The sequence below is a fragment of the Neodothiora populina genome (assembly GCF_041146345.1).
Source record: "Neodothiora populina strain CPC 39397 chromosome Unknown canker_contig_12, whole genome shotgun sequence".
Lineage (NCBI taxonomy): Eukaryota > Fungi > Ascomycota > Dothideomycetes > Dothideales > Dothioraceae > Neodothiora > Neodothiora populina.
In genome coordinates, this window is record NW_027191404.1 from 345,174 (window position 1) to 367,077 (window position 21,904).

Genomic DNA, 21,904 nt, shown 5'->3' on the forward strand with positions numbered 1-21,904 from the left:
TTGCCCTTTCGTCTCCGGTTGTCGTGCGAAATCTTGGCGTGTGCGCACGGAGATATTAGTCGTTCTGGCCACACAACCCCGGTATTAGGCCGATGTCGGTAGACTTTTTCTCACGAGCTCGAGGAACAAGTACAACGAGTCACAGTGGCCTTTTCCCATTCCATCTCTTTTCCATTGATACCCATATACCACATCAACCATGTCTTCCAGAACCGCTACTCGCGCCGCCGTGCGCGCATTGAAGCAGGCCTCGCGCCCTGCCATGCAACAGCGCACTTACCTCACTGCCGCCCTCAACGCCGTCAGACAGACTGCTGCTAAGCAGGTGCCCAGAGCTGCTTTCGCTGCTCAGCAGGCTCGCGGTGTCAAGACCGTCAACTTCGCTGGTCACGAGGAGCAGGTTTTCGGTGGGTTGATTGTGTTTCCCGGAGCTGTTTAGAGCATGTTGGAGCTGACTTTGACCTACAGAGCGCGCTGATTGGCCCAAGGACCGTCTTCTTGTACGTTTGCTGTAAAGAAAGCTACAGATCCAGTTTTGGCTGGCTTATGTGCTTACAAAACACGTGGCTGTGAGGAGCGTGAAACTTATACATTGATTCTGTAGGAATACTTCAAGAACGACACCCTTGCTCTCATCGGTTACGGATCCCAAGGTCACGGCCAGGGTCTCAACCTCCGTGACAATGGCCTCAACGTCATCGTTGGTGTCAGAAAGGGCGGCGCTTCATGGAAGGAGGCCCAGCAAGACGGCTGGGTTGAGGGCAAGAACCTCTTCGACATTGATGAGGCCATCAGCAAGGGTACCATCATCATGAACCTCCTCTCCGACGCTGCCCAGTCCGAGACCTGGCCTCACATCAAGCCCATGCTCACCAAGGGCAAGGTACGTGTTTACAAAAGGGATGAGTCATTGGCCGTCTTTACTAAACCCTGACTAGACTCTCTACTTCTCTCACGGTTTCTCCCCCGTCTTCAAGGACCAGACCAAGGTCGAGGTCCCCACCGACATTGATGTCATCCTCGTTGCCCCCAAGGGTTCCGGCCGTACCGTCCGCACTCTCTTCAAGGAGGGCCGTGGTATCAACTCCTCCGTCGCCATCTTCCAGGACGTGACCGGCAAGGCCGAGGAGAAGGCTGTTGCTCTCGGTGTTGCCGTCGGCTCCGGCTACCTCTACAAGACCACCTTCGAGAAGGAGGTCTACTCTGACCTTTACGGTGAGCGTGGCTGCCTCATGGGTGGTATCCACGGTATGTTCCTCGCCCAGTACGAGGTCCTCCGCGAGCGCGGTCACTCTCCATCTGAGGCCTTCAACGAGACGGTCGAGGAGGCCACCCAGTCCCTCTACCCTCTCATCGGTGCCCACGGCATGGACTACATGTACGATGCTTGCTCCACCACCGCCCGTCGTGGTGCCATCGACTGGAGCGTCCGCTTCAAGGAGGCCCTCAAGCCCGTCTTTGACGACCTCTACACCTCCGTCCAGACCGGTGAGGAGACTCGCCGCACTCTCGAGTACGCTTCCCAGCCCGATTACCGTGCCAAGTTCGAGGAGGAGCTTGACGAGATCCGCAACCTCGAGATCTGGAGAGCCGGCAAGGCTGTCCGCAGCTTGAGACCCGAGAACAACTAAGCGTTGCTCGAGGTTCTTTGGTGAAGAAAGTTGAAGAGATCAGTCCTGCGACTGACCGGTCTTTTTGGCTGTGTAAAATGGAAGATGTGATGACCACAGGGGACGAGCCGCGTGCTGCGATGTGATTGACTCATATCGAGGGCTGGATGACGATGATGCACAACAAAAAGACAAGGTTTCATTTTCATTGTATAGGAAACGGATGCGCTGGGATTCGGCTTCTCAAAGTCTGTGTAGAATTTAGGGCGCTCATCGGTACAGATCTAATCGAGAAGACCTCCTTCCTTTTTGACACATTTGAATGTTTGCCATGTATTTGTGCAGTAGTCACGATCTCCAGAACTTTGCAAGTAATATCGAGGAGAATGATGTAGCAGTATCACGGTTTAGTGACACACCGACAGGCCACCATGACGAGTTTCTATGGGGCAGAATCACACAACATGGAAAGACTGCAGACAGATTAGCATGCCTTAGCAATACCCACCCAAACACATCTAGACCCAATTATATCTACTGTATATCCGGCACTGATGGAGCAGCCACTTTCGGCTGCCTGCTCCGCAAGGGTATGGCCAGATGCTTTGGTTCAACGATGGACATAATAGACAGGGTCGCCCTACGGACACTTGCACTTGGAAAAACTCCAAGGCACGGTATGACGTCCTGGGCTTGTACCTTGAGGTACCTGCCTCAAATTCTCCACATGGGACTGGCTGGAACAAGCATCACGCATACATATGCGGCTCGCGGTTAACAGTCTAATCCGGGATCAAGCCAAGACTACTCCGTTTTGTCTATGTCGTTCCTACAACTTTACATAAGTATAGCACACGTCACAATAGGTCAAATGATGTGCTATAAGGTCATACGAAAGGGCGAGATCTGGAGAGTCGAATCGTGCTTCGATTTTCGAGCGCAATCTGTTTTCACAATTGTCATTGAGCCTCGTATTAGGTCGGGCAAGCTGTAACTGCGGGCACGGTCACTTTCCGGATCAAATTGTCAACCGCGAGAGGCGAGTATACAAGCTTTGCTGTGACGTGCAACATAAAAAAGCATCTGATGTCTTATTCTATTCTACACTAGGTGCTTGCAGTTCTGTTGTCGGGTTGTACAGAACATAGGTGCTGTAGCTTGCAGCTGAGGCGAGAGATGACGAATCTGCCACAATATCAATACTGTGTATTCGCTGCTTGTGCGGTTGAATTGATATCAGTAGGTTCTGATGCCTGCGGTCCGTAAAGTTATGGATAGATAAATAGAGAAAATTCCTCAAGGTTAACGGCATGACGAGGTTACAGTATATAAGGCTGTGAGTCTTGGGAGCTACGAAGAATGACAGACCATCGCCGGAGGATGTCGTCGTAAGATCCGACATTGCTCTGTCCTCTCTCACACTGTGCACGGCCTGCTTCGGGTGACATGTAGTACGTACGCCGTGCCTTCCATAGATTGGTTTGCGAATCGATCTACAGGACGGAAGGGCATCTTAGGGGGCCCAAGATCCGTAAGCAGGCTAAGCAGCTCGGGGTCTGATAAAAACCACCGATCCGGGAAGCACCGGCACAATACGAACATGGCGCGAGCCCTTCCTCAACATATTTTGCTCATTTGCCCGGAGCAGCCCTCTCGCCCTGGCCACGAGTTCTACGAGCGTGATTGGCTCGGAGAGCAGAGTCACCGCTCTCCGTCTACGATGTGTCGACAGGACACAAGGACCTTTCCACTTGCGGTTAGGAGGCGTGGAGAGTAGCGTTAGAGTAGAAATGTCTCAAGGACTCTGGAATCTATTCACATCCGCCGACCGAGAAGACGTTATGATATTGAGCAAAGGTTGTTTGTTGTACTAGTAAGATTGAAATACATATGTAGGCGCCAATGGCCGAGTCTGGTTCGCTCGTTTGTTTTTCCTATCATCATATCCCTGAACAATATATTATATTCTTCCCTCCACTGTGTTTCCAGAAGTATCCCAGTGTTCATCGACTCCACCCTCTATAACCATAGAGCGGCATCTGGACCCCGCTTTGTTATAGCAATAAGGTACCATTGTTAATCCGACCAAGGTCCGATCAGACACAGACAATGGCCACCACTGGCTCAGGCCAATTCGGGTTCGCCGTTGCACAAGGTCATGGAGACGAGATCTTCCGCACAATCTCGCGCACGTTTTCCAGGACAACAATCGGCAGCGAAGATGACGCCTCGTCTGTAGATGAACCCATCAGCAAAGCCGAGGACTGGACACTGATGCCCGAAGTCAAACGATATTCCGAGGCAGACAAGGCAGAAGGTCGCCGGTTAGGAGTCACATGGAGCGACCTCACCATCAAGGGTGTCGGTGCTGATGCAGCATTTAACGAGAATGCCTTCAGTCAATTCAATATCCCTCAGAAGGTCAAGGAGTCACGGCAACCGGCTCCATTAAAGACAATCGTTGACTCCAGCTTTGGCTGTGTCAAGCCCGGCGAGATGCTTCTGGTCCTAGGTCGTCCCGGCGCTGGCTGCACATCGCTTCTCAAGGTGCTGTCAAACAGAAGGAAAGGCTTTTCCGAGATCAACGGAGATCTCCACTTCGGATCCATGACCCACGAGGAGGCCAAGCCGTTCCGTGGCCAGATTGCCATGAACACGGAAGAGGAATTGTTCTTCCCCACCCTCACCGTAGGCAACACAATGGACTTTGCCACAAGACTGAAGCTACCGGACAATCTTCCGGAAGGAGCAACTGGCCGGGAAGAGTATCGTCTGCACATGAAGGACTTCCTTCTGAGATCAATGGGCATAGCACACACAGCAGACACCAAGGTCGGCAACGAGTACGTCCGCGGTGTTTCCGGAGGTGAGCGGAAGAGAGTCTCCATTATCGAGACACTTACTGCCCAGGCCAGTGTTTACTGCTGGGACAACTCCACCCGAGGTCTCGATGCCTCTACAGCTTTGGAGTACACCCGCGCTATCAGAGCCATGACCGACAAGCTCGGTCTGGCTTCGATCGTCACTCTGTATCAAGCCGGTAATGGTATTTTCGATCTCTTCGACAAAGTCTTGGTCTTGGATCAAGGCAAGCAGCTGTACTACGGTCCACGGTCAAAGGCCAGAAAGTACATGGAAGAGCTCGGTTTCGTCTGCGATGACTCTGCCAACGTGGCTGATTTCCTCACTGGTGTTGTTGTGCCCACTGAGAGGAAGATTCGTGAGGGATTCGAGCCACGCTTTCCCAGAACCGCAGACGCAATCAAAGATTGCTATGAGAAGTCCGAGATGAGGGAAAAGATGGCCAAAGAATTGAAATTCCCGCATTCCGAAGCGGCGAGAGTCTGGACAAAAGAGTTCGTGGAGGCCACCCAAATGGACAAGGCCAACAGTCTGGGCAAGAAATCACCATTCACAGTCTCCTTCTACAATCAGGTCAAAGCCTGTGTGACTCGTCAATACCAGATCCTTTGGGGAGATAAACAAACCTTCTTCATCAAGCAAGGCTCGACTATCGTACAGGCTTTGATTGCTGGCTCCCTCTTCTACAATGCTCCCGACAACTCCTCTGGACTTTTCATCAAAGGCGGAGCTCTATTCTTTTCTCTGCTATTCAACGCCCTGCTCGCCATGTCTGAAGTCACTGATTCCTTCTTCGGGCGCCCTATCCTTGCCAAACACAAAGCCTTTGCCTTCTACAACCCAGCCGCTTTCTGCATCGCTCAGATTGCCACCGATGTACCCATTTTACTATTCCAGATCAGTACTTTCTCAGTCATCCTTTACTTCATGGTAGGACTCAAAGTTACCGCTGGAGCTTTCTTTACCTACTGGTTCATCTTATATTTGTCCACTTTCGTCATGACAGCTCTATTCAGAGCCTGTGGTGCCGCCTTCCCGACATTCGACGCCGCATCAAAAGTCTCTGGATTCTTGGTTTCGGCTCTTGTCACATACATCGGTTACGAAATCCCCAAGCCGTCGATGCATCCCTGGTTTGTGTGGATCTATTGGATCGATCCCATGGCGTACGGATTCGAAGCTCTACTTGGAAACGAGTTCAAGAATCAAATCATTCCTTGCGTGAACAACAATTTGATCCCCAATGGCCCTGGATACGTCGGCATGACAAACAACCAAGCTTGTGCTGGTGTCGGTGGTGCGGCAGAAGGCGCAAACTTCGTGACTGGTGAACAATATCTTCACAGCTTGTCGTACAGCTCCTCGCACATCTGGCGCAACGTCGGTATCCTCTTCGCCTGGTGGTTCTTGTTCATCTTCCTCACCATTTTCTTCACTCTGCGTTGGGGCGAGAGCGCTGGTAACAGTGGTTTCCTCGTCATCCCTCGTGAGAACCAGAAACACACAAAGCATCTGATGGCCGACGAAGAGAATCGTGGAGACACAGGGACCTCAGTCGGCAGTGCCGAGACTACCGTGAATGAGAAGTCGGATGGACAGACCGAAGACGACAAAGTCGGCAGCCAGCTCGTTCGCAACACCAGTATTTTCACATGGAGAAATCTCACATATACAGTGAAGACGCCGTCGGGTGACAGAGTCTTGCTGGACAATGTTCAGGGTTACGTCAAACCCGGAATGCTGGGTGCTCTGATGGGATCATCTGGTGCAGGTAAAACTACTCTTCTCGACGTCTTGGCCCAGCGCAAGACCGATGGTACCATTCATGGTGAGATCCTCGTCGACGGTCGTCCTCTCGCGGTGTCGTTCCAGCGTTCTGCAGGTTACTGTGAGCAGCTTGACGTTCACGAGCCCATGGCTACTGTTAGAGAGGCTCTTGAGTTCTCCGCTCTGCTCCGTCAGGATCGTAATGTTCCGCGTGAAGAGAAGCTGGCCTATGTCGATACTATCATCAACCTTCTTGAGATGCAAGACATCGAGCACGTACTGATTGGAAGAGTCGGCGCTGGTCTGTCCGTGGAGCAACGCAAACGTCTTACCATTGGTGTCGAGCTTGTCTCCAAGCCATCCATCTTGATCTTCCTTGACGAACCTACCTCTGGCCTTGACGGTCAAGCTGCTTTTAACACCGTTAGATTCCTCCGCAAGCTCGCAGACGTCGGCCAGGCTGTTCTGGTCACCATTCATCAACCGTCTGCACAACTATTTGCACAATTCGACACTCTACTTCTTCTCAGTCGTGGTGGCAAGACCGTGTACTTCGGTGACATCGGTGAGAAGGCCAGGACGATCAAGGAATACTTCAAGCGTTACGATGCCGCTTGCCCCGACCACGTCAACCCCGCAGAACACATGATTGATGTCGTGTCAGGCTCACTGTCGCAGGGTCGCGATTGGAACAAAGTATGGCTGGAATCTCCCGAATCAGCCAAGATGATCGAGGAGCTCGACGCCATGGTCAAGGATGCAGCAGGTAAAGAACCCGGCACCAAGGATGACGGCTTCGAATTTGCGGCTCCCTATGGGCAGCAAATCCGTCTTGTTACCCAACGCATGAACCGATCTCTCTTCCGCAACATCGACTACACCAACAACAAATTCGCTCTGCATATCGGTACAGCACTGTTCAACGGTTTCACTTTCTGGATGATCGGCGACAGTGTAGCCGGCCTCCAGCTCCGTCTTTTCGCCCTCTTCAATTTCATCTTCGTCGCACCAGGTGTCATGGCACAACTGCAACCGCTCTTCATCGAGCGCCGTGATATTTACGAAACGCGTGAGAAGAAATCCAAGATGTATCACTGGGCACCCTTTGTGACCGGTCTCATCGTGTCAGAACTCCCGTACCTAGTCATCTGCGCCGTCTTCTACTTCCTCTGCTTCTACTACACCGCCGGCCTACCAGGCGACAGCAACAAGGCCGGTGCCGTCTTCTTCGTCATGCTGATGTACGAGTTCATCTACACCGGAATCGGCCAATTCATCGCAGCATACGCGCCCAACGCCACCTTCGCATCGCTCGTGAACCCCCTGATCATCGGAACCCTCGTCTCCTTCTGCGGTGTCCTCGTGCCCTACGCCCAAATCCAGAGCTTCTGGCGCTACTGGATCTACTACCTGAACCCGTTCAACTACCTCATGGGCTCCCTGCTGGTCTTCACAGGCTTCGACGCAGAAGTCAACTGCCGCAGAGCCGAGCTCGCCATCTTCGACCCGCCCGCAGGCCAGTCCTGCTCCGCCTACCTCGCAGACTACATGCGCGGCCTCGGCTCGCGCACGAACCTGCTGAACCCAGACGCCACGTCCGGCTGCGAGGTCTGTCAGTACAGAGTCGGATCTGATTACTTGTACACGATCAACCTCAACGACTACTACTTTGGCTGGAGGGACGCGGCTATCTGTGTCATTTTCGCCATTTCTTCGTATTCGTTGGTGTACTTGCTCATGAAGCTCAGGACTAAGGCCTCTAAGAAGGCTGAGTAGAGAAGAAGAACTGAAGTTTCTGCAACATGAACACTCTGTAGAGAAAAGAAAGGGAATGTCGTTTTATTTTACTGTTTGCTTGGTTGGAGTAGCCCCTTTTGCTCTGACAAAATACATGTCGATAATTTTATGAGTACTCGTGGTTGAGGGAATTAGTTCGTACATATTTCCAGAAGACTTTTATATTTATCAAAGCCATCTACACTTTTATACCTCTTCTTTTACAGTCCTCGACTCTTCGGTTTTGTTGTCAAGTGCTGGTGTGCTGTAGTTTCTTTAGAGTCTACTGCGACAAAATACTTCAGAACACCTCAGCTTCCGACTCGACTTGGAGTGACAACTTCGGATACGGTTCTGTATTATTGAACATGCAACGGCAATTGCGCTAATCCATTCTTTCGTCCCCCAATTCTCTGTACAGAGTCCGTTCAGACGAACGAACCGTGTCATACCCCACAAAGCTTTGATATTCCTTCCAGTGCTCGCTGTAGGCCAAATTCATAAAAGCCGCATCTGCTGCATCCCCTGATCTATCCCCTCTACTACCAATTCTAGCATATCAATTGACCGAGTCTTCGAAACTATGCATGATCGACAGATGCCTAGGATGTTAAGGACAGGGTGTTATCAAGACCGACCTGATATCCCTCTCGTGTGAGGTATGACTAGACAACTCTCGCCTCTGGGTAGATCAAACTTGTCAGACAAGACGCTGAAAGAGAAATGCCGCCATCAGGAGACAGAGTCTGGTATCTCATGGGTTCGTGGTCCCCTTGGCATGTTCGCCTCTGGTTGATACCTTCTCGCCCACACGTCTGTCGGCCAAAGAGAGCTAGTATGATACTGCCACCTGGAGAAGAAACTCGTGCTTGGTGCACCCTGCCCTCGAGACGGCACCGAAGTGACTTGTGAGCTGCCGCTGCTTGACTCATCGTCGTCGGACTCCTAGGCCGATTCATCTTCTGTCGCGGTCTCGGGTTCACTCTCGCCATTGCCATCATCATGTACCATGCCAGTGAGAGGCTCGGTTTCAGCGGCGAGGAGTGGCGCACGATCTTCCTCCTTGCGCCGGAAGTGGCTGCCTAAGCTGAGAGCCAGAACGCTGAGACCGTGAACGAAAGTGCTGCACATAACCACGAAGCAAACGATTGGCCAGATCAGCTCTGTGGCTCTCTCACGCGAAGCATACGGGGGTGAAAACACCGGCGGATGGGGTAATGGCTCGGCTGAGCCAGTCTCGAGCATCGCTCTGCCCTCGATGGCGAGGAATAGACCTCCAAGACCCATCGGTCCGAAGTGGCCGCAGAACATGGCCTCCCGAAAAGTACGAATATCTGGGATCCAATGGTAGAGCAATAATATGGCAGGTATGCGTCGAAAAAGCAGGACCAAAACTGCAAAGGCAAAAAGCTTGGCTGGAGTGATCTCAGAAGTGATGTCTGAGGTGCAGTCAGTAAGTATAGCCACATGGCAGATCAATGGGGCTTGGTAGTACGTACCCGACGGATAGAAAGCGTCCCAGGGGATGATGGTACCAAGGTAAATGAATAGACTCGAATTGAGCAACAGGTCGACAATTGCAGGAAGATGTGCTTCTTTGGTCTTCTTCCTGAACCAACCATCCCGAGCAAACCCATATCCTGCACCGAAAGCAACGAGAAAGTCGTCAGTACCGAGCGTACTACCTACCCCTACACTGAGAACAGCTAGGAGAAGGTAGAATGCAATGAAGCCAGGTTGGTCAACATACGCGTTTCTCTCCGCAATGCGAAGAAGGCGGTTGAAAGCAGTTCCGATGATTACACCGATGCTTATACCAAACGCAACTTGCCAAAGCACGGTTATCAAGAAATAGTTCTTCAGAGCTTCGCCTGCAGTAGGCTTAATCAGTGCGAAAAGTCCAGCGTACAGGAAACTGTAATCCAATGTCAGCACAATCGGCTCTCACTAGACGAGATGAGTAGTATCATACGGGAATGATATGCCGTCATTGCAGCCAGACTCGGCAGAAAGCATGTCCTTGATTCTTTTCGGAACTCGTGTACTGAATTGACTGTTGGAGAGGATAGAAGAAGAGAGTACGGGGTCAGTCGGAGTGAGGCATGCAGCTATAATGAGTGAAGTAGTGAAACTTGTTCGAAAAATCAGAACGATGAATGCAGCACTGATGAGCCAGCCGAAGACCATGACAGGACCTGCAGTATGTCAGTATAGGCCATGATCTTCATCCAGTATTCGAACACTGAGGGAAGATTCAAAATAGGTGGAGAGAATGCTTTGAGATGAGACACCTAGCCAGCATATCCTCTATCCGAGCTACAACAGAAGGATCATTCTGTATTGGATTCGAACTCACCGAGCAGCATGCCCACACTTCTCCAATGTCTGGCGGCATAAAACTTGGGGAGCTCGACACCGATGGTGAACACCTGTATACCAAGGATTACTCTGGTGATCTCCATCAGGATGTCATCACCCCATCCCCACCCTCCGACGATATTTCCAGGTTGATCATCACAGCCTTGCGCTTTACAAGAATTGGGATTCAGCCACCCAAGGGCAACTGGACCGAGAATTATACCAACAAGGAGCGCCAATGGCGGCTCAGAGAGGTGGAGGCGGTTCCGAATGAATCTAGCAAAGAGAGTGTATAACAAAAGAAAAGAGGCTAACAGCAAATAGGTCAAATGGGCCGGAGTAGCCTCAATCTGTTCCCAAACCATTCTGCTATGTTGAAAGGAGTGGAAGGTCTTCAGAGAGCGACGAGGGTTGTTTCGTGTGAGCGGGCGATCTTCTGTAAGACAAAAGCGTTACAGATCACGATAGTGCGTGTCCTGGTCGCTCTTTCCTTGAAGTGTAAATAATAATGCTTACTCCAACTACTTGCAAGACGTCCAATATAGGACAGAGAGGAAACTCGCGCATAATCATGAGCTGGGATTGCAAGACCTTCCGACCTACCGTGTTTCTCCAAAACCTAAATATGTGCATCCCCATTGTCATGACGTTTCCTCCCTCAAAACTTGGGGTCAGATCAACACCTCAATTAAGGTGTTTCGCCAAGCTTCATTGGTCGGCAACGCTAAAGGCGCCATCCGAGGCATCTTTCCCCATTTAGATGTTGCCCTCTGGCTTCGTTTGAGACATGGAGATGTGTTGAGGGGTCGCAGAGAGTAAGGTATACGGATGTGCTACGCTTCGGGCAGTCGTTACGACCTAAATTGTAAGACAGAAGGTACATGCAGTACAAATTTTGCTTTCCGGTGGAAGATCCGAAGCATGTTCGGCCGTTACGATAGTGACAGGACCCTCAACCAGTGTTTAGCTGCTAGTCGTTGCATATAAGATAACAAGAGCGAACCCCTCAGGCGCAAGTCTGACTTTGTCCTCGTGCTATGTTGGTCTATGTGATAGACCGTATACATAGCCACGATTGGTGGTTTTTCGCGACGACAGCTGCTATCACTGCCATTTTTATAGGCTATCTAACAGTCTATCTCTTAGAGGTACGTAAGCTGCATGAGCGCGACACGAAGGATTGTGTCAGCATCGATGCCTGATAAGCAGAGCTGACCCTTCCAACGAAACCCAGACCTTTGACCTGCTTGACGCCTCACCTGGTCATTCAGAGTATAACAAAATGTCGAAGAGATCATTATATACGATTGTGACGCCTCTGCCCCCAACTGTCACACGACAGACTGCGGTGGAGGTGTTGCATAATCACACCGAGATGATAGAGCTCAACCCGCTCGTGATCAATCACGTCAGAACCAAGCCGCCACCGGAAGCTCCAGCTGACGAATTCCACTGCATTTGGTACGAACTCACCGACAAGATCACTTATCTGCCGGGCATCAAGGGCAAGGTGAATTATAAAGCTTGCTTCCATGATCTTCCGCGCAGCGTGCAGACACATGTGTATGCGCCCGCCGGTCTCGAGATCAAGGAGAAGTGGAGTATCGGCGGCAACGAGCCCCATGAGGAGCGCGAGATTATCGAAATCGGTCTTGCTGGACTAGGTGTGCCGCGAGATGGCCTTTACCTCCGCGAAGACGTCGACATGCGATGCAACATTTTCCTCGCAAACTTTGTAAAGAAGACTTTACGGAGGGCTCATGAAGTCTTGGTCGAGAGACTAGTAGTCAAAGCTGACCTGGCCGATGACATGAAAGTGCGCGTCGGGTACAAGAGAAATACACTCAGTCCCCCTGGCAGTATGTCGCCACCGTCGCATTCACGACATAGCTCTACGACATATTCGGGCTTGGAGAGAGGTGGCAGCCTACGCAGTGAAGCGACCTCCAATGGCACCTCGACAACTATCTCGCCTCATGAAAACCCTTATGTCGCAGAACTGCCGGTGGGTCTGGGGGTCATGGATCCGCATTATGTACCACCGTTGAGTTTCAAGGGAAAAGGCCTGGACCAGGACCCAGCTCTCCATGGATATTATGGCAAAGAGCGGACGAGACATCCAAGCAATGCTTTTGGTATCCCTCCACTTGGACCTGTGGAGATGGAGTGATTCCAAGATCATCTCGACGCTCTATCATGACTTGATGCGAACATTCGGAATCCTATGGGCATGCGATTCGTTTAGCTTACCAGAGCAGGATTCGGCGTGCAACTTTATCCGGAACGATACCTTTACTTGCATGATCTTTTTGTTTGCGACTCCCGAAGCTCTAATTTAATTCTCAGATTAGCTGTTTCTTCATTCTCGGCAAGAGCCCAAGCAATTCTTGAATTCCATCTTCTTTGAACACTTTCTTCACATGGTTCGTGCTGTGTCATGAAGTCTGCATATGGCATCACGAGTCAGTCAATCAGCACTTTCACCACCATACATGTAGAGCGACGTCCCACTAGGACCGCTCTTGGACAGAAGCATTATTTCGACCAGACAGAAAGTTCATATTGCGTCGTTTCGGACTGGGACATACACACCGCTCTTCGAAGCTTCCATTCGGACCCACTCACACAGAGGAACAGTAGGGACGTGCGGGCTCAATGCAGGGACAAACAATCCGTCCTGCCGATTCATGCACGAAGATTACTCTGTTGAATCCCGAGGCGTCATCCACAATCTCGCAAGCCAGATGGCGCTCGTGTTATATCGTATGCCGCATGAGGTCTTGTCTGATCTCACCGCCTGGTGCCCCTCGTGTCCAGATAGCTGCGACATGTGCCAGCACGAGGGCAAAATCTTGACAACGAGTGCACAAGGAAGTACCATTACTATGCAGTGACGTTGGAGAAGAAAGTAATTCGCTGAGGCCGTGGTGAGGTTTATAGTAGGTGGAAATTTACATTGAATCTGCAGGTGGTTAAATATATAAGTTATTACGATTTACCGACGACGACCTACTGTACGTCTGCATTTCCAATTGTCTATTTTTGAGGCTCTTTATATACAAGCACTATCTGACCCTCTTCACATGTCGGGGCGACACTGACGGGTCGGGTTTCATTGACTACGGCCCCTCGATCACTTCAAGACAAAATTTCACCCGAACCCTCACATGCATGGATCTGCCATTGTGATCTTGCTCACTTCATTCCGCAAAGCTGATCTTTAGGCGTAAGAACGACGGCTTCACTTCATCTTCATCTTATTGTTCCTCCATCGTGTCCTTCTCATCACAGCCTCTCAAATTGACAGACTTTCTCTCTCTCTCGTCGCCACCCAAAGTCCATCACCCCCTCAAGTTTATCAACCAATACAAAGAAAACGCACACCCAGCAGATACAGCCCAGAAATATGGCGGCGCAAAACGCAGATCTGACTCTCGCGATCAACTCTCTTCATACAATCTACGCAGACCCCAACGAACCAGCGCTCATGATCCAAGATAATGTCTTCGCACTGCCAGACCCGCGCCATAGCTGTATCGGGGGCACGAAAGTCAGGACATGCACCCGATGCGGAGGAGTGGGAATGACACGCATGTAAGCGTTCTTTTCCACTCACCCTACTTCTCCTCCCCATCCCTCCCAATTTGCCGTACAAGAAAAACAGGTAGGATAGACCCAACTAACCCCCCTAAACCAGCCACCCAACCACAGCGCGCTCCCAGCACGCACACAGTACTAGTGGACCAACACTTGCCCCCACTTCCAGAGCAACTGTCTGCGCGCACTGCTCAGGCAAAGGAGTCAGCATGTCAGCGTGCAAGATCTGTCTCGCGTCCGAGCGCGTGGCATGGGAGAAGGCGCGGCGCGAGATGGAGGCAGATCTGGAGATGAGAGTAGGCGGCGACGGATGTGAGGTCCCATCGATGGCAGCAGCAGCAGTAGCGGCTCAAGGCTTTGACGTTGGCGGTTATCTTGCGTCTTCTGGAACTGGCATATCCCAGAGGTCAGGCAATGGCGCCGAAGGAAGGCCCGAGAAGAGAGGAGGAATGAGGGATGTTGACTCGTCACTTCCTTTGATCAAAGATTCAGCGGCTACAGAAGACTCGAGGCGCCAACAGAGACCTGGATTGAAATCAAGAGACACGACTAAATCCTCGTCTCCAAAACCCGATATCAAGGATGCCCGTAATGGCAAGAAGAGATCTCACCGCGCCGACTCACCTGTTCTGTGAACAGCCCTGAGGAAACGAAACCCAACACTGTTACCAAAAAGTCTCTTTTGAACTACAATCGAACCGCCGGAATGGCCCACTCCCTCCATATTCAGACGTCTTGAAAAGCGTAGGGAGCGAAGCAACGAGATCGACCGTTTGAAAAGAAAACAGTGGATAGAAACAAACAGCGCACCCCGCCATACGAAACGCGTGAAATGCCCAGCACAGCAAGATCAAGACAGCAGATCTAGTCCGTTATAGTACTTAGCCACGCACTTCTCAATCCCGAACAGATTCTCGACCAAGTCTCAACCCAGCGCCAAAGTCTCACTCACGCTCTTGCCTTTGCCCCCTTCTCAAGGCCATAAAGAGAAAGTGGAAAAGAGGGATGCTTGTATCATTACCCCCTCATCTGTCCACGGCCCATCAAATCGACAATTCGAGAAAAGATGAACAGAGGAGTTTACTCATGACCTCGCCAGCTAGCGAAGCATGCTCCCCACGGGTGTAGATTCTCTACGGCGTACCCTCTGTCTCTTTGTCTATTCGTCTGTCTGTCTACCCACTCCCCCCCCTCTCTCTCTCCAAGCGATGGATGCCCGGATCTTCTCATTGCCAGACTAGCATAACGGCAGAAACAGCAGCAGGAGCAGGAGCAGAAGACGTCTCCCGAGATATGAGACGACAATGGGGTGTTAACGGATTGAGTTACACCCTCTTCCTTGTTTACAGTGCCTGGAAGGCTGGCAGCGATGAAACTAAGCAGTAAATGTCAGATTTGAGATTTTGGTGGATATACATGATTCCCACAAGGGGGTTGGTTCCTCACATGCCTGCTATTGAATACGAAAAGTGGCAGACACCTTGTTTACAAAACTTCCTTTCTTCTTCATCTGACATATTCACATCTAGGATGCAATTACATCGGACTGATATGATGAGAAGCTAGCAGAATCACCAGCCCCCTGAATGTCTTACGAACAAATCTTTTTACCCCCTTTTCTCTTTCCATCACACAGCTAGCATTTCCCTCTCTTGGAGAAAACTTTGATTGACCTATATCCATTCCTGCTACCCTATCCCTACAATCACTTACGTGCCTCTCTTGGGGCTTTCCCTCCAATGACAGCAAGCAGACAGGAAACGTGACATAAGGAGACACAGGAGAGAGAACTTTTGCATTGCAATCCCGTTTCTCCTCTCGACAAAAAGGTCGTCTCGTTCTGTTTCGTCCGTGACATTCGTACAATACATGTGCTCTTTTTTTCCTTGCCCTTCAGATTTTCATACCCTCCTGACAAGGGATAAGAAAAAGATATATAAAGAAAAAAAGGCATGGAAAAGATATATGAAGGCGTGTGCTCGAAAAGAGAAAAAGAACCCCAAATGCTCGCTAGAGAAAAAATAAAAACGACAAGTTGCCCCTCCTCGGGGAAAAAATAGGGGTACAGAAAATCAATAGCAACAAAAGAAATCCAGGTTGTCGAAACAAATTGACCTCCTTTTTTCCACTTCACCCGAAGCCCCCATACCTCATCTGCGAACGGTGATTCCGTGCAAAAACATTGGTTGGCGCATGCAGAGACGAGAGCGTCAACGTCTGTGGCGGTCGTACGTCGTCCGGCACGAATCCTATACCCAGTGACCGTACAGTGAAGCTGAAAAGCAAACAAAGACCAAGCCCGGGCTTGGATGGTGGTGTTCCTGATCGACTCGTGGTATTGTTCAGGTTCGCTCGCTCGTCCTTTTGATGTGTCCCAACATCGTTGGTCTTCCCATAATCCTCCATTCGCATCCAGTCCTGATGATATGACGCACAAGTTAATGCTCCGATGTGATTCTCAACCAACCATTATCCACAAATTTGACACGTGCCACCTACGCCAGGTCCTCCAGTCTCTCGTGTCGGTTCGCGACATCAATTAGTTATCCGCGACCCAGGATCCGAGAAGTTGCACGTGCTCTTACGGAACGTGTTTCGAGGTCTGTAGAGAAACGATGTGACTTTTCGAGATCCAGAAATCACCAATCGCCATTTGAGCCAGCGCCCCATTTGAGCTTCCATTTCTCTTCGTCCTGCACTATTTTCTTCTCGTCCTGAGTGCGCACTAGTCAATCACCCGCAGAACCACCATTGCCACCGCCGCCACCACTACCACCCCCAACAGGTGAGTCGCCCGAAGCAGATGCGGCTTTACGGTCTTTCCTGCGTCCTTTGAGACCTCCAACGATGTTGGCAAGGGGCATGAAGTCTTTCAGTCTGCGATCACGTTCTTCGCGCTCCTTCTTCCTCTGCCTCTCTTTCTCGCGCTCGCGTCGTTCCTTTTCCTTCTGCAGACTAGGTAGCGCGGTGGTGGCGTTGGAATCGGTCTCGCTACTGCTAAGGCCCGAGCCGGGGCTATCATAAGCGGATCCTTCGCGAGGCGGAAATTGGGCTGATAGTGGAGGATTGCCAATGTTGCGGCGTGTTTGGGCCAGCGACGCCTCGATGTCACGGCTGATCTCGCGATCTCTCTCGGAACGATCACGCAAGGAGTTGATGGTGGGTTCACGAGGTGGCGGAAGAGCTGCGGTCATCGAGATGGACGTCTGAAGGGAACCACTGCCACTGGTCATACTGCTGGCGCTGGTGCTCGGCAAAGCTGCATTTGCTCTGGCCATATCGAAGCTGCTTCGAAAATGCATGCCCGCCCTGCGATCCAGGCTGACAGTCGACTGCTCTTGCTGCAACATGGAAGCTGTAATGCTGGCAGCGCCGCCGTCTCGGTCATTCTCAAAGACTTGCTCACTGCCAATATCCTCTTCCTCGATGGCATCATCCAGGTCACTGCTCGGGTGGGTTATCGGGCTGAACTGGCCTCGGGCACGGGCGGCGGCTTCTCCAGCTGCGCGCAGGGCGACATCATCGAAGGAGTCGCGCGTTGGAGTTTCGAGGTCATACCCGCTGTTGCCATAACCATTGTCGCCCTCGGTATCCGCGTCTCCATCCTTGCTGCGCGGCCTTGAAGAAGGATCGAGTATGGAAGAGTGCTGGAGCTGATCGATGAGCTCCTCCCATCTGAAGCTAAGACTTGAATTTGGTCGTTCGGCTTTTTCAGCTCTTGACAAACACTCTTGCGTCCTCGCGCTGAGCTCCGTGCATAGGACGTGGAAAGACAGTAAATCTCCGTCTTCCTTGCCAATGGCTGTCGCGAGGCCTTCGTTTCCATCTTTTCCGCTGGTGCCGTGGAGCCACAGCTCGATCAGGCCAGCAAACTCTCGCGCCTGGTCGATCAGATACGGTAAGCTTGGGAAACCTTCGCGACTCGATCGAGGAAGACGATTGCGGATTGCGATGGGAGTGAGGTATGCTGTAGGCTGGACTGGCGGTTTGACTGGCTCCGATGTGACTGGCATGGTGCAGATGTCGTCGATGAAGGACTTGAAATGTTCGCGATGGGAGCCGAGGAAAGTATTCATGGGTTCCATCCAATGCTCCTTACTTCCAAAGCTGGCCATGTTGGCTAGACCTTGTAATGACTTGGCGATGAGGGTGAATGTTCTCCGGGATCGAGTCTTGGGATCATCTGGGGAATGTCAGCGCACCATGAAAAACACCTCTGCCTTCTCCTGAGCTCACGCACCTTTTAGCAGGCCGAACAACTTAGGATTGAGTACGGCTGGACAGAAGAATCGCAGAAAAAGGAAACCGGAAACACTGCTATAGCTGACACTCCGTAAAAAGTCGCCGTAGCGGTCTTCAGCGCATGCACGAATGTGGCGGAATATGATCTTGAGCTCCATCGGCGCATCGTTGACACTCTTCCGGATAGCATTCCAGACCTCCTGAGTGAATTGCAGAAGCTTGGCCCAGTTCCTCTCCAGTGCACGCTCGTTCGCAACTCTATTTGGGTCGACTTCGCAGTCGGGATCTTTTTCGTTGATGTCCCGGATCGTCGGTCCCAGCGCAGCGAGCAGATACTCTCTGCCGACACGACGCATGTAGGTGTCGAGGGATTTGGTGAGAAGCGTGTTCCCACGGAACAGTAGGTTCGCCTCGAGAGTGGCATTCTTGTTCATGTCACGCACCATAAGCTCTCGCTGACTGGATGCGGTGATCATGGCTGCGTTTTCGGCATCATTACCGATGCGTCGGCTATACCGCAGGCGTGAAGCGGGCGTCTCCTTGTGGACACCGTCGATCTCCTCCTCGACCAGCGAACATATCCAATCTCCCACTTTGCCAGAGACCTGGAAGATGTTTAGAAGGATATCCGAGAGTCTGCGTAACTCGGTGGGTATCATCTGAGCTATCTGCAAGGTCAGCTCGTTTTCGAAGTTGTGTAGCAGCTGACTCAGTGGCTCATAGTCTTTCGACATGAGAATGACGTTCTCCTCGGCACGGGCCTTGATCAAGATCTCTCCCACGCCTTCGCCATGGGCATTGACGACGGGCCACCACTTCTCGACGTCCCTGGTCCCCTCGAGGTCTTCCAAGAAGATCTCGACTTTGCCGAGTGTCTGGTCATGCGAGATGCCTGTGAAACCTGCTGATTGTCCCGGGCGCTGGCCAGTACTCGTCAGACCGTAAGCTTCATGGACGAGTCGAATTTCGTGCTGCTCTCGTGGTGTGGTGAGATCCGGTGGTCTGCGCCTTAGCAGGACAGACGCCGAGGTCAGTACGGCGGGCAGATCGAGATACTCAAATTCCTCTCGCCAAAAGGGCGAGAGTGCCTCATGTTTTATCTGGGTCTTGCCACGTGACTCGCCGTCGAGCAAGATCTCGACGTAATGTGCGTCCTGCTGCTGAGGGCTTGGCGGCCATTGGCCGTGGCGGACGGCATGTTGGTGGTTGAATTCTGCGCGCACACTCATGCCAGGATTGGGGAGTCGTGCTTCAACGATGCGAATCATCAGCGACCGCTCCATGCGAAACGTGTCTTTGGATTCCACAACCATGTTATCGATCGCCTGGGGTGAGGCGCCCTCATTGTTTTCCTCGGGGATTACCGGTTTCGCGCCATACAGCTGAGGCAGAGTAAAGGCACGTAGAAGGACGAACCACACCTCGTAGAGTATGCGAGTCTCGAGAGACAGGTAGATGGGTCGTATCGAGGGCGCGACGGTGGCACCAGCAGTGTATTGGGGATAGATGGCGATGCAGTAATCATTGTCAAGGACAGAGGGGTCCAATCTCTGAATGGCACATCGCGAAAGCTGCGAAAGCTGCACGACCGACAGTAGATTAGTGCCCGAATCAGCAAACAGTTTCATCTCGCCATTCTCGCGCAGAGTACAAGACACCCTTCTCCACCAATGAGAGCCGTAGCTTTGCATACGAGCGGCTTGAGGTCTTCCGAAACCCCTTGGAGCGGTGGCATTGCTGTAGGAGATGTTGGAATCCCAATATATCATCGGACCAACTTTAATCACCGGGGCTTCTTTGAGAGTCATGGACATGTCTGAGTTCCTGCGACTGCTCTCGGTCGATAAAGGGGTACCTGTTATCGGTGACTGCGGCTTTGTCATTCGATTGTGAATGCCCTTTGGCCGAATGGGATTCCAGCACAGCAGAGCGGCGAACCACGAGTCGAAGTCGCTTCGATCCTTTAATCGTATATGAAGATCGAGGACAGTGTTCGGAAGCGAAACCTCTAGGTAGGGCGTTTGGCTATCATCGTCCATGGCAGTCCTGACCTGGCAGCCTCGTAGATCGGGCACCAGAGTGCGATGGTGCACAGCATCTTGCTCGGGCTCACACATCAGACTGCCCGCATCTTCCTGGATGTAGCAATATGAAAACTGCCACGGCGCCGCTGGACTTCGTCGGAAATGCAGATTACCCGACATGCGACCGCACAATGTCTTCATCAGATGGAGAATGCGTTTCGCATTGGCGCTCGGCAGAGGCCCGCTCATACTGTCGGCGACGGATGCGATAGTGGATACAGGCGACAGGGGACGCGGCGGTGGGGCGGTCGAGGTTGAACTGAAGGACGTCTGCGACAGGGGCGAGGCTAGCTGTGGGTGTGAGAGAGACGAGATGCTGTCACTGGCGCTGTGGGAAGGAGTGGTCGTGTGGACAGAACCATGCCTGAGCCGATGCCTGGTGGCAGGCGATTTGTCGCGGATCTTGTTCTCGTCGAGCGTCTTGGTCCGTGGCCGTCTGCTGCCCACGATCCTGCCAAAGTTGTCTCTTTTGGTAGCGTCGGTAGACTCTGATCGTCCCAGTACTCCCCTAGCTATTGTCCGCGGACTGACCCTCTCTTTGTGTGCAAAGGTGCTGTTGCCTGGCGAGGGTGGTGGTGCAAACAGGGGCAGGAATTGGGTCTCGAATGCCTGGATCGAAGTGTTTATCGATAACGACTCGTCGGTTTGTTCGGCGGCAGCAGATGTGGCAGTGGCAGTGGCAGCGGCAGCGTTGACGTCGGCGTTTGTGTTGGTGTTCGATTGGGGACAGCAAGCGCGGTGTGAAGCCAGGAGGATGCTGTTGCTGTCGCTACAGTTATTGGTGTTGGTGTTGCTAATGCTATTATTATTACTGGTTTCAGGGGTCACAGTCCTGATGGTCGTCGAACTCGCGTCCCTGGTCAGAGAAGGCCCAGGTCGAGTGTGATTTGATGGTTGCGCAGGCGAAGGAACGGCAGATTGGGACAATTTCTCTTGGTTGAGATATTCATCATACAGACTGGGTTGTTTGCGCCGCCTGTCTGAATGAGTCCACCTATTCCGATGGCTTTGGTTTGACTGCTCCATCTTCTGTGGGTGTGGTGAAGGAGGAGGGGGGCGCGGCGGCAAGGCAGACCCCTGCTTACCTCGGACAATCAGCACCGATTGCAAGGTGGCGCTTGTGTTTTTTTTGTTTCTTATCGGTTGAGGAATGGTGAGATAGTGCTGCAGGTCTGCAAGACAGATCTGCAGAATGTGGGCTTCTGTGCTTCCTGCTTGATGCAGTGCGTGTGCTGTGCAGTGCAGTGCAGCGCGGCGGTCCAGTGACCTGCTCTGACCTGATCTGATGATCCCGCTGGCTACTCCGGAGCGAACGTGATTGCTTGATGGTTGATTGATTGATATTGATGAATGCCCTTGATCGAAGATGTGTGTGTATGTATGTGTGTTTTGGATTAAGCAAGAGCAGGCAGCCTGGTAATTGCTGCTCTCCGTATCTTTCCTGGCAAACGGCAAGCACGCCTGGGTCTGGCGTCTGTGCCTGCCAAATGTGATTGTTATACGCGGGCGGTGTGGTTATACGCCTGAGCCTGAGCCTATGCTTTAACGTAAGATCGGAGTCGAGCCGAGGGTCGTTTGTGGGTTCGGATACGGGGTGCGTAGCAAGTA

General features: G+C 51.9%; 6 protein-coding genes across 6 annotated transcripts; 4 read left to right on the forward strand and 2 right to left on the reverse strand.

Annotated features, from left to right (window-relative positions):
* Positions 1-199: 199 nt before the first annotated feature.
* Positions 200-1,631, forward strand: AAFC00_000836 (uncharacterized protein; the record flags this gene model as incomplete). Its single annotated transcript, XM_069347562.1, has 4 exons — positions 200-407; positions 469-500; positions 605-883; positions 939-1,631. 4 exons carry the CDS (start codon positions 200-202, stop codon positions 1,629-1,631), a joined length of 1,212 nt encoding a protein of 403 aa, XP_069203406.1.
* A 2,088-nt stretch (positions 1,632-3,719) lies between these two features.
* On the forward strand, positions 3,720-8,015 carry AAFC00_000837 (uncharacterized protein; the record flags this gene model as incomplete). The annotated part of the gene is made up of 1 exon (XM_069347563.1): positions 3,720-8,015. One exon carries the CDS (start codon positions 3,720-3,722, stop codon positions 8,013-8,015), a length of 4,296 nt encoding a protein of 1,431 aa, XP_069203407.1.
* Positions 8,016-8,960: 945 nt separating this feature from the next.
* AAFC00_000838 (uncharacterized protein) lies at positions 8,961-10,738 on the reverse strand (the record flags this gene model as incomplete). Its single annotated transcript, XM_069347564.1, has 4 exons — positions 8,961-9,454; positions 9,515-9,930; positions 9,988-10,210; positions 10,372-10,738. 4 exons carry the CDS (start codon positions 10,736-10,738, stop codon positions 8,961-8,963), a joined length of 1,500 nt encoding a protein of 499 aa, XP_069203408.1.
* Positions 10,739-11,655: 917 nt separating this feature from the next.
* AAFC00_000839 (uncharacterized protein) lies at positions 11,656-12,543 on the forward strand (the record flags this gene model as incomplete). The annotated part of the gene is made up of 1 exon (XM_069347565.1): positions 11,656-12,543. The coding sequence occupies one exon, from the start codon at positions 11,656-11,658 to the stop codon at positions 12,541-12,543; it is 888 nt and encodes a 295-aa protein (XP_069203409.1).
* Positions 12,544-13,779: 1,236 nt separating this feature from the next.
* Positions 13,780-14,605, forward strand: AAFC00_000840 (uncharacterized protein; the record flags this gene model as incomplete). The annotated part of the gene is made up of 2 exons (XM_069347566.1): positions 13,780-13,967; positions 14,071-14,605. 2 exons carry the CDS (start codon positions 13,780-13,782, stop codon positions 14,603-14,605), a joined length of 723 nt encoding a protein of 240 aa, XP_069203410.1.
* A 2,094-nt stretch (positions 14,606-16,699) lies between these two features.
* On the reverse strand, positions 16,700-21,322 carry AAFC00_000841 (uncharacterized protein; the record flags this gene model as incomplete). Its single annotated transcript, XM_069347567.1, has 2 exons — positions 16,700-18,153; positions 18,211-21,322. The coding sequence occupies 2 exons, from the start codon at positions 21,320-21,322 to the stop codon at positions 16,700-16,702; spliced, it is 4,566 nt and encodes a 1,521-aa protein (XP_069203411.1).
* Positions 21,323-21,904: the final 582 nt, after the last annotated feature.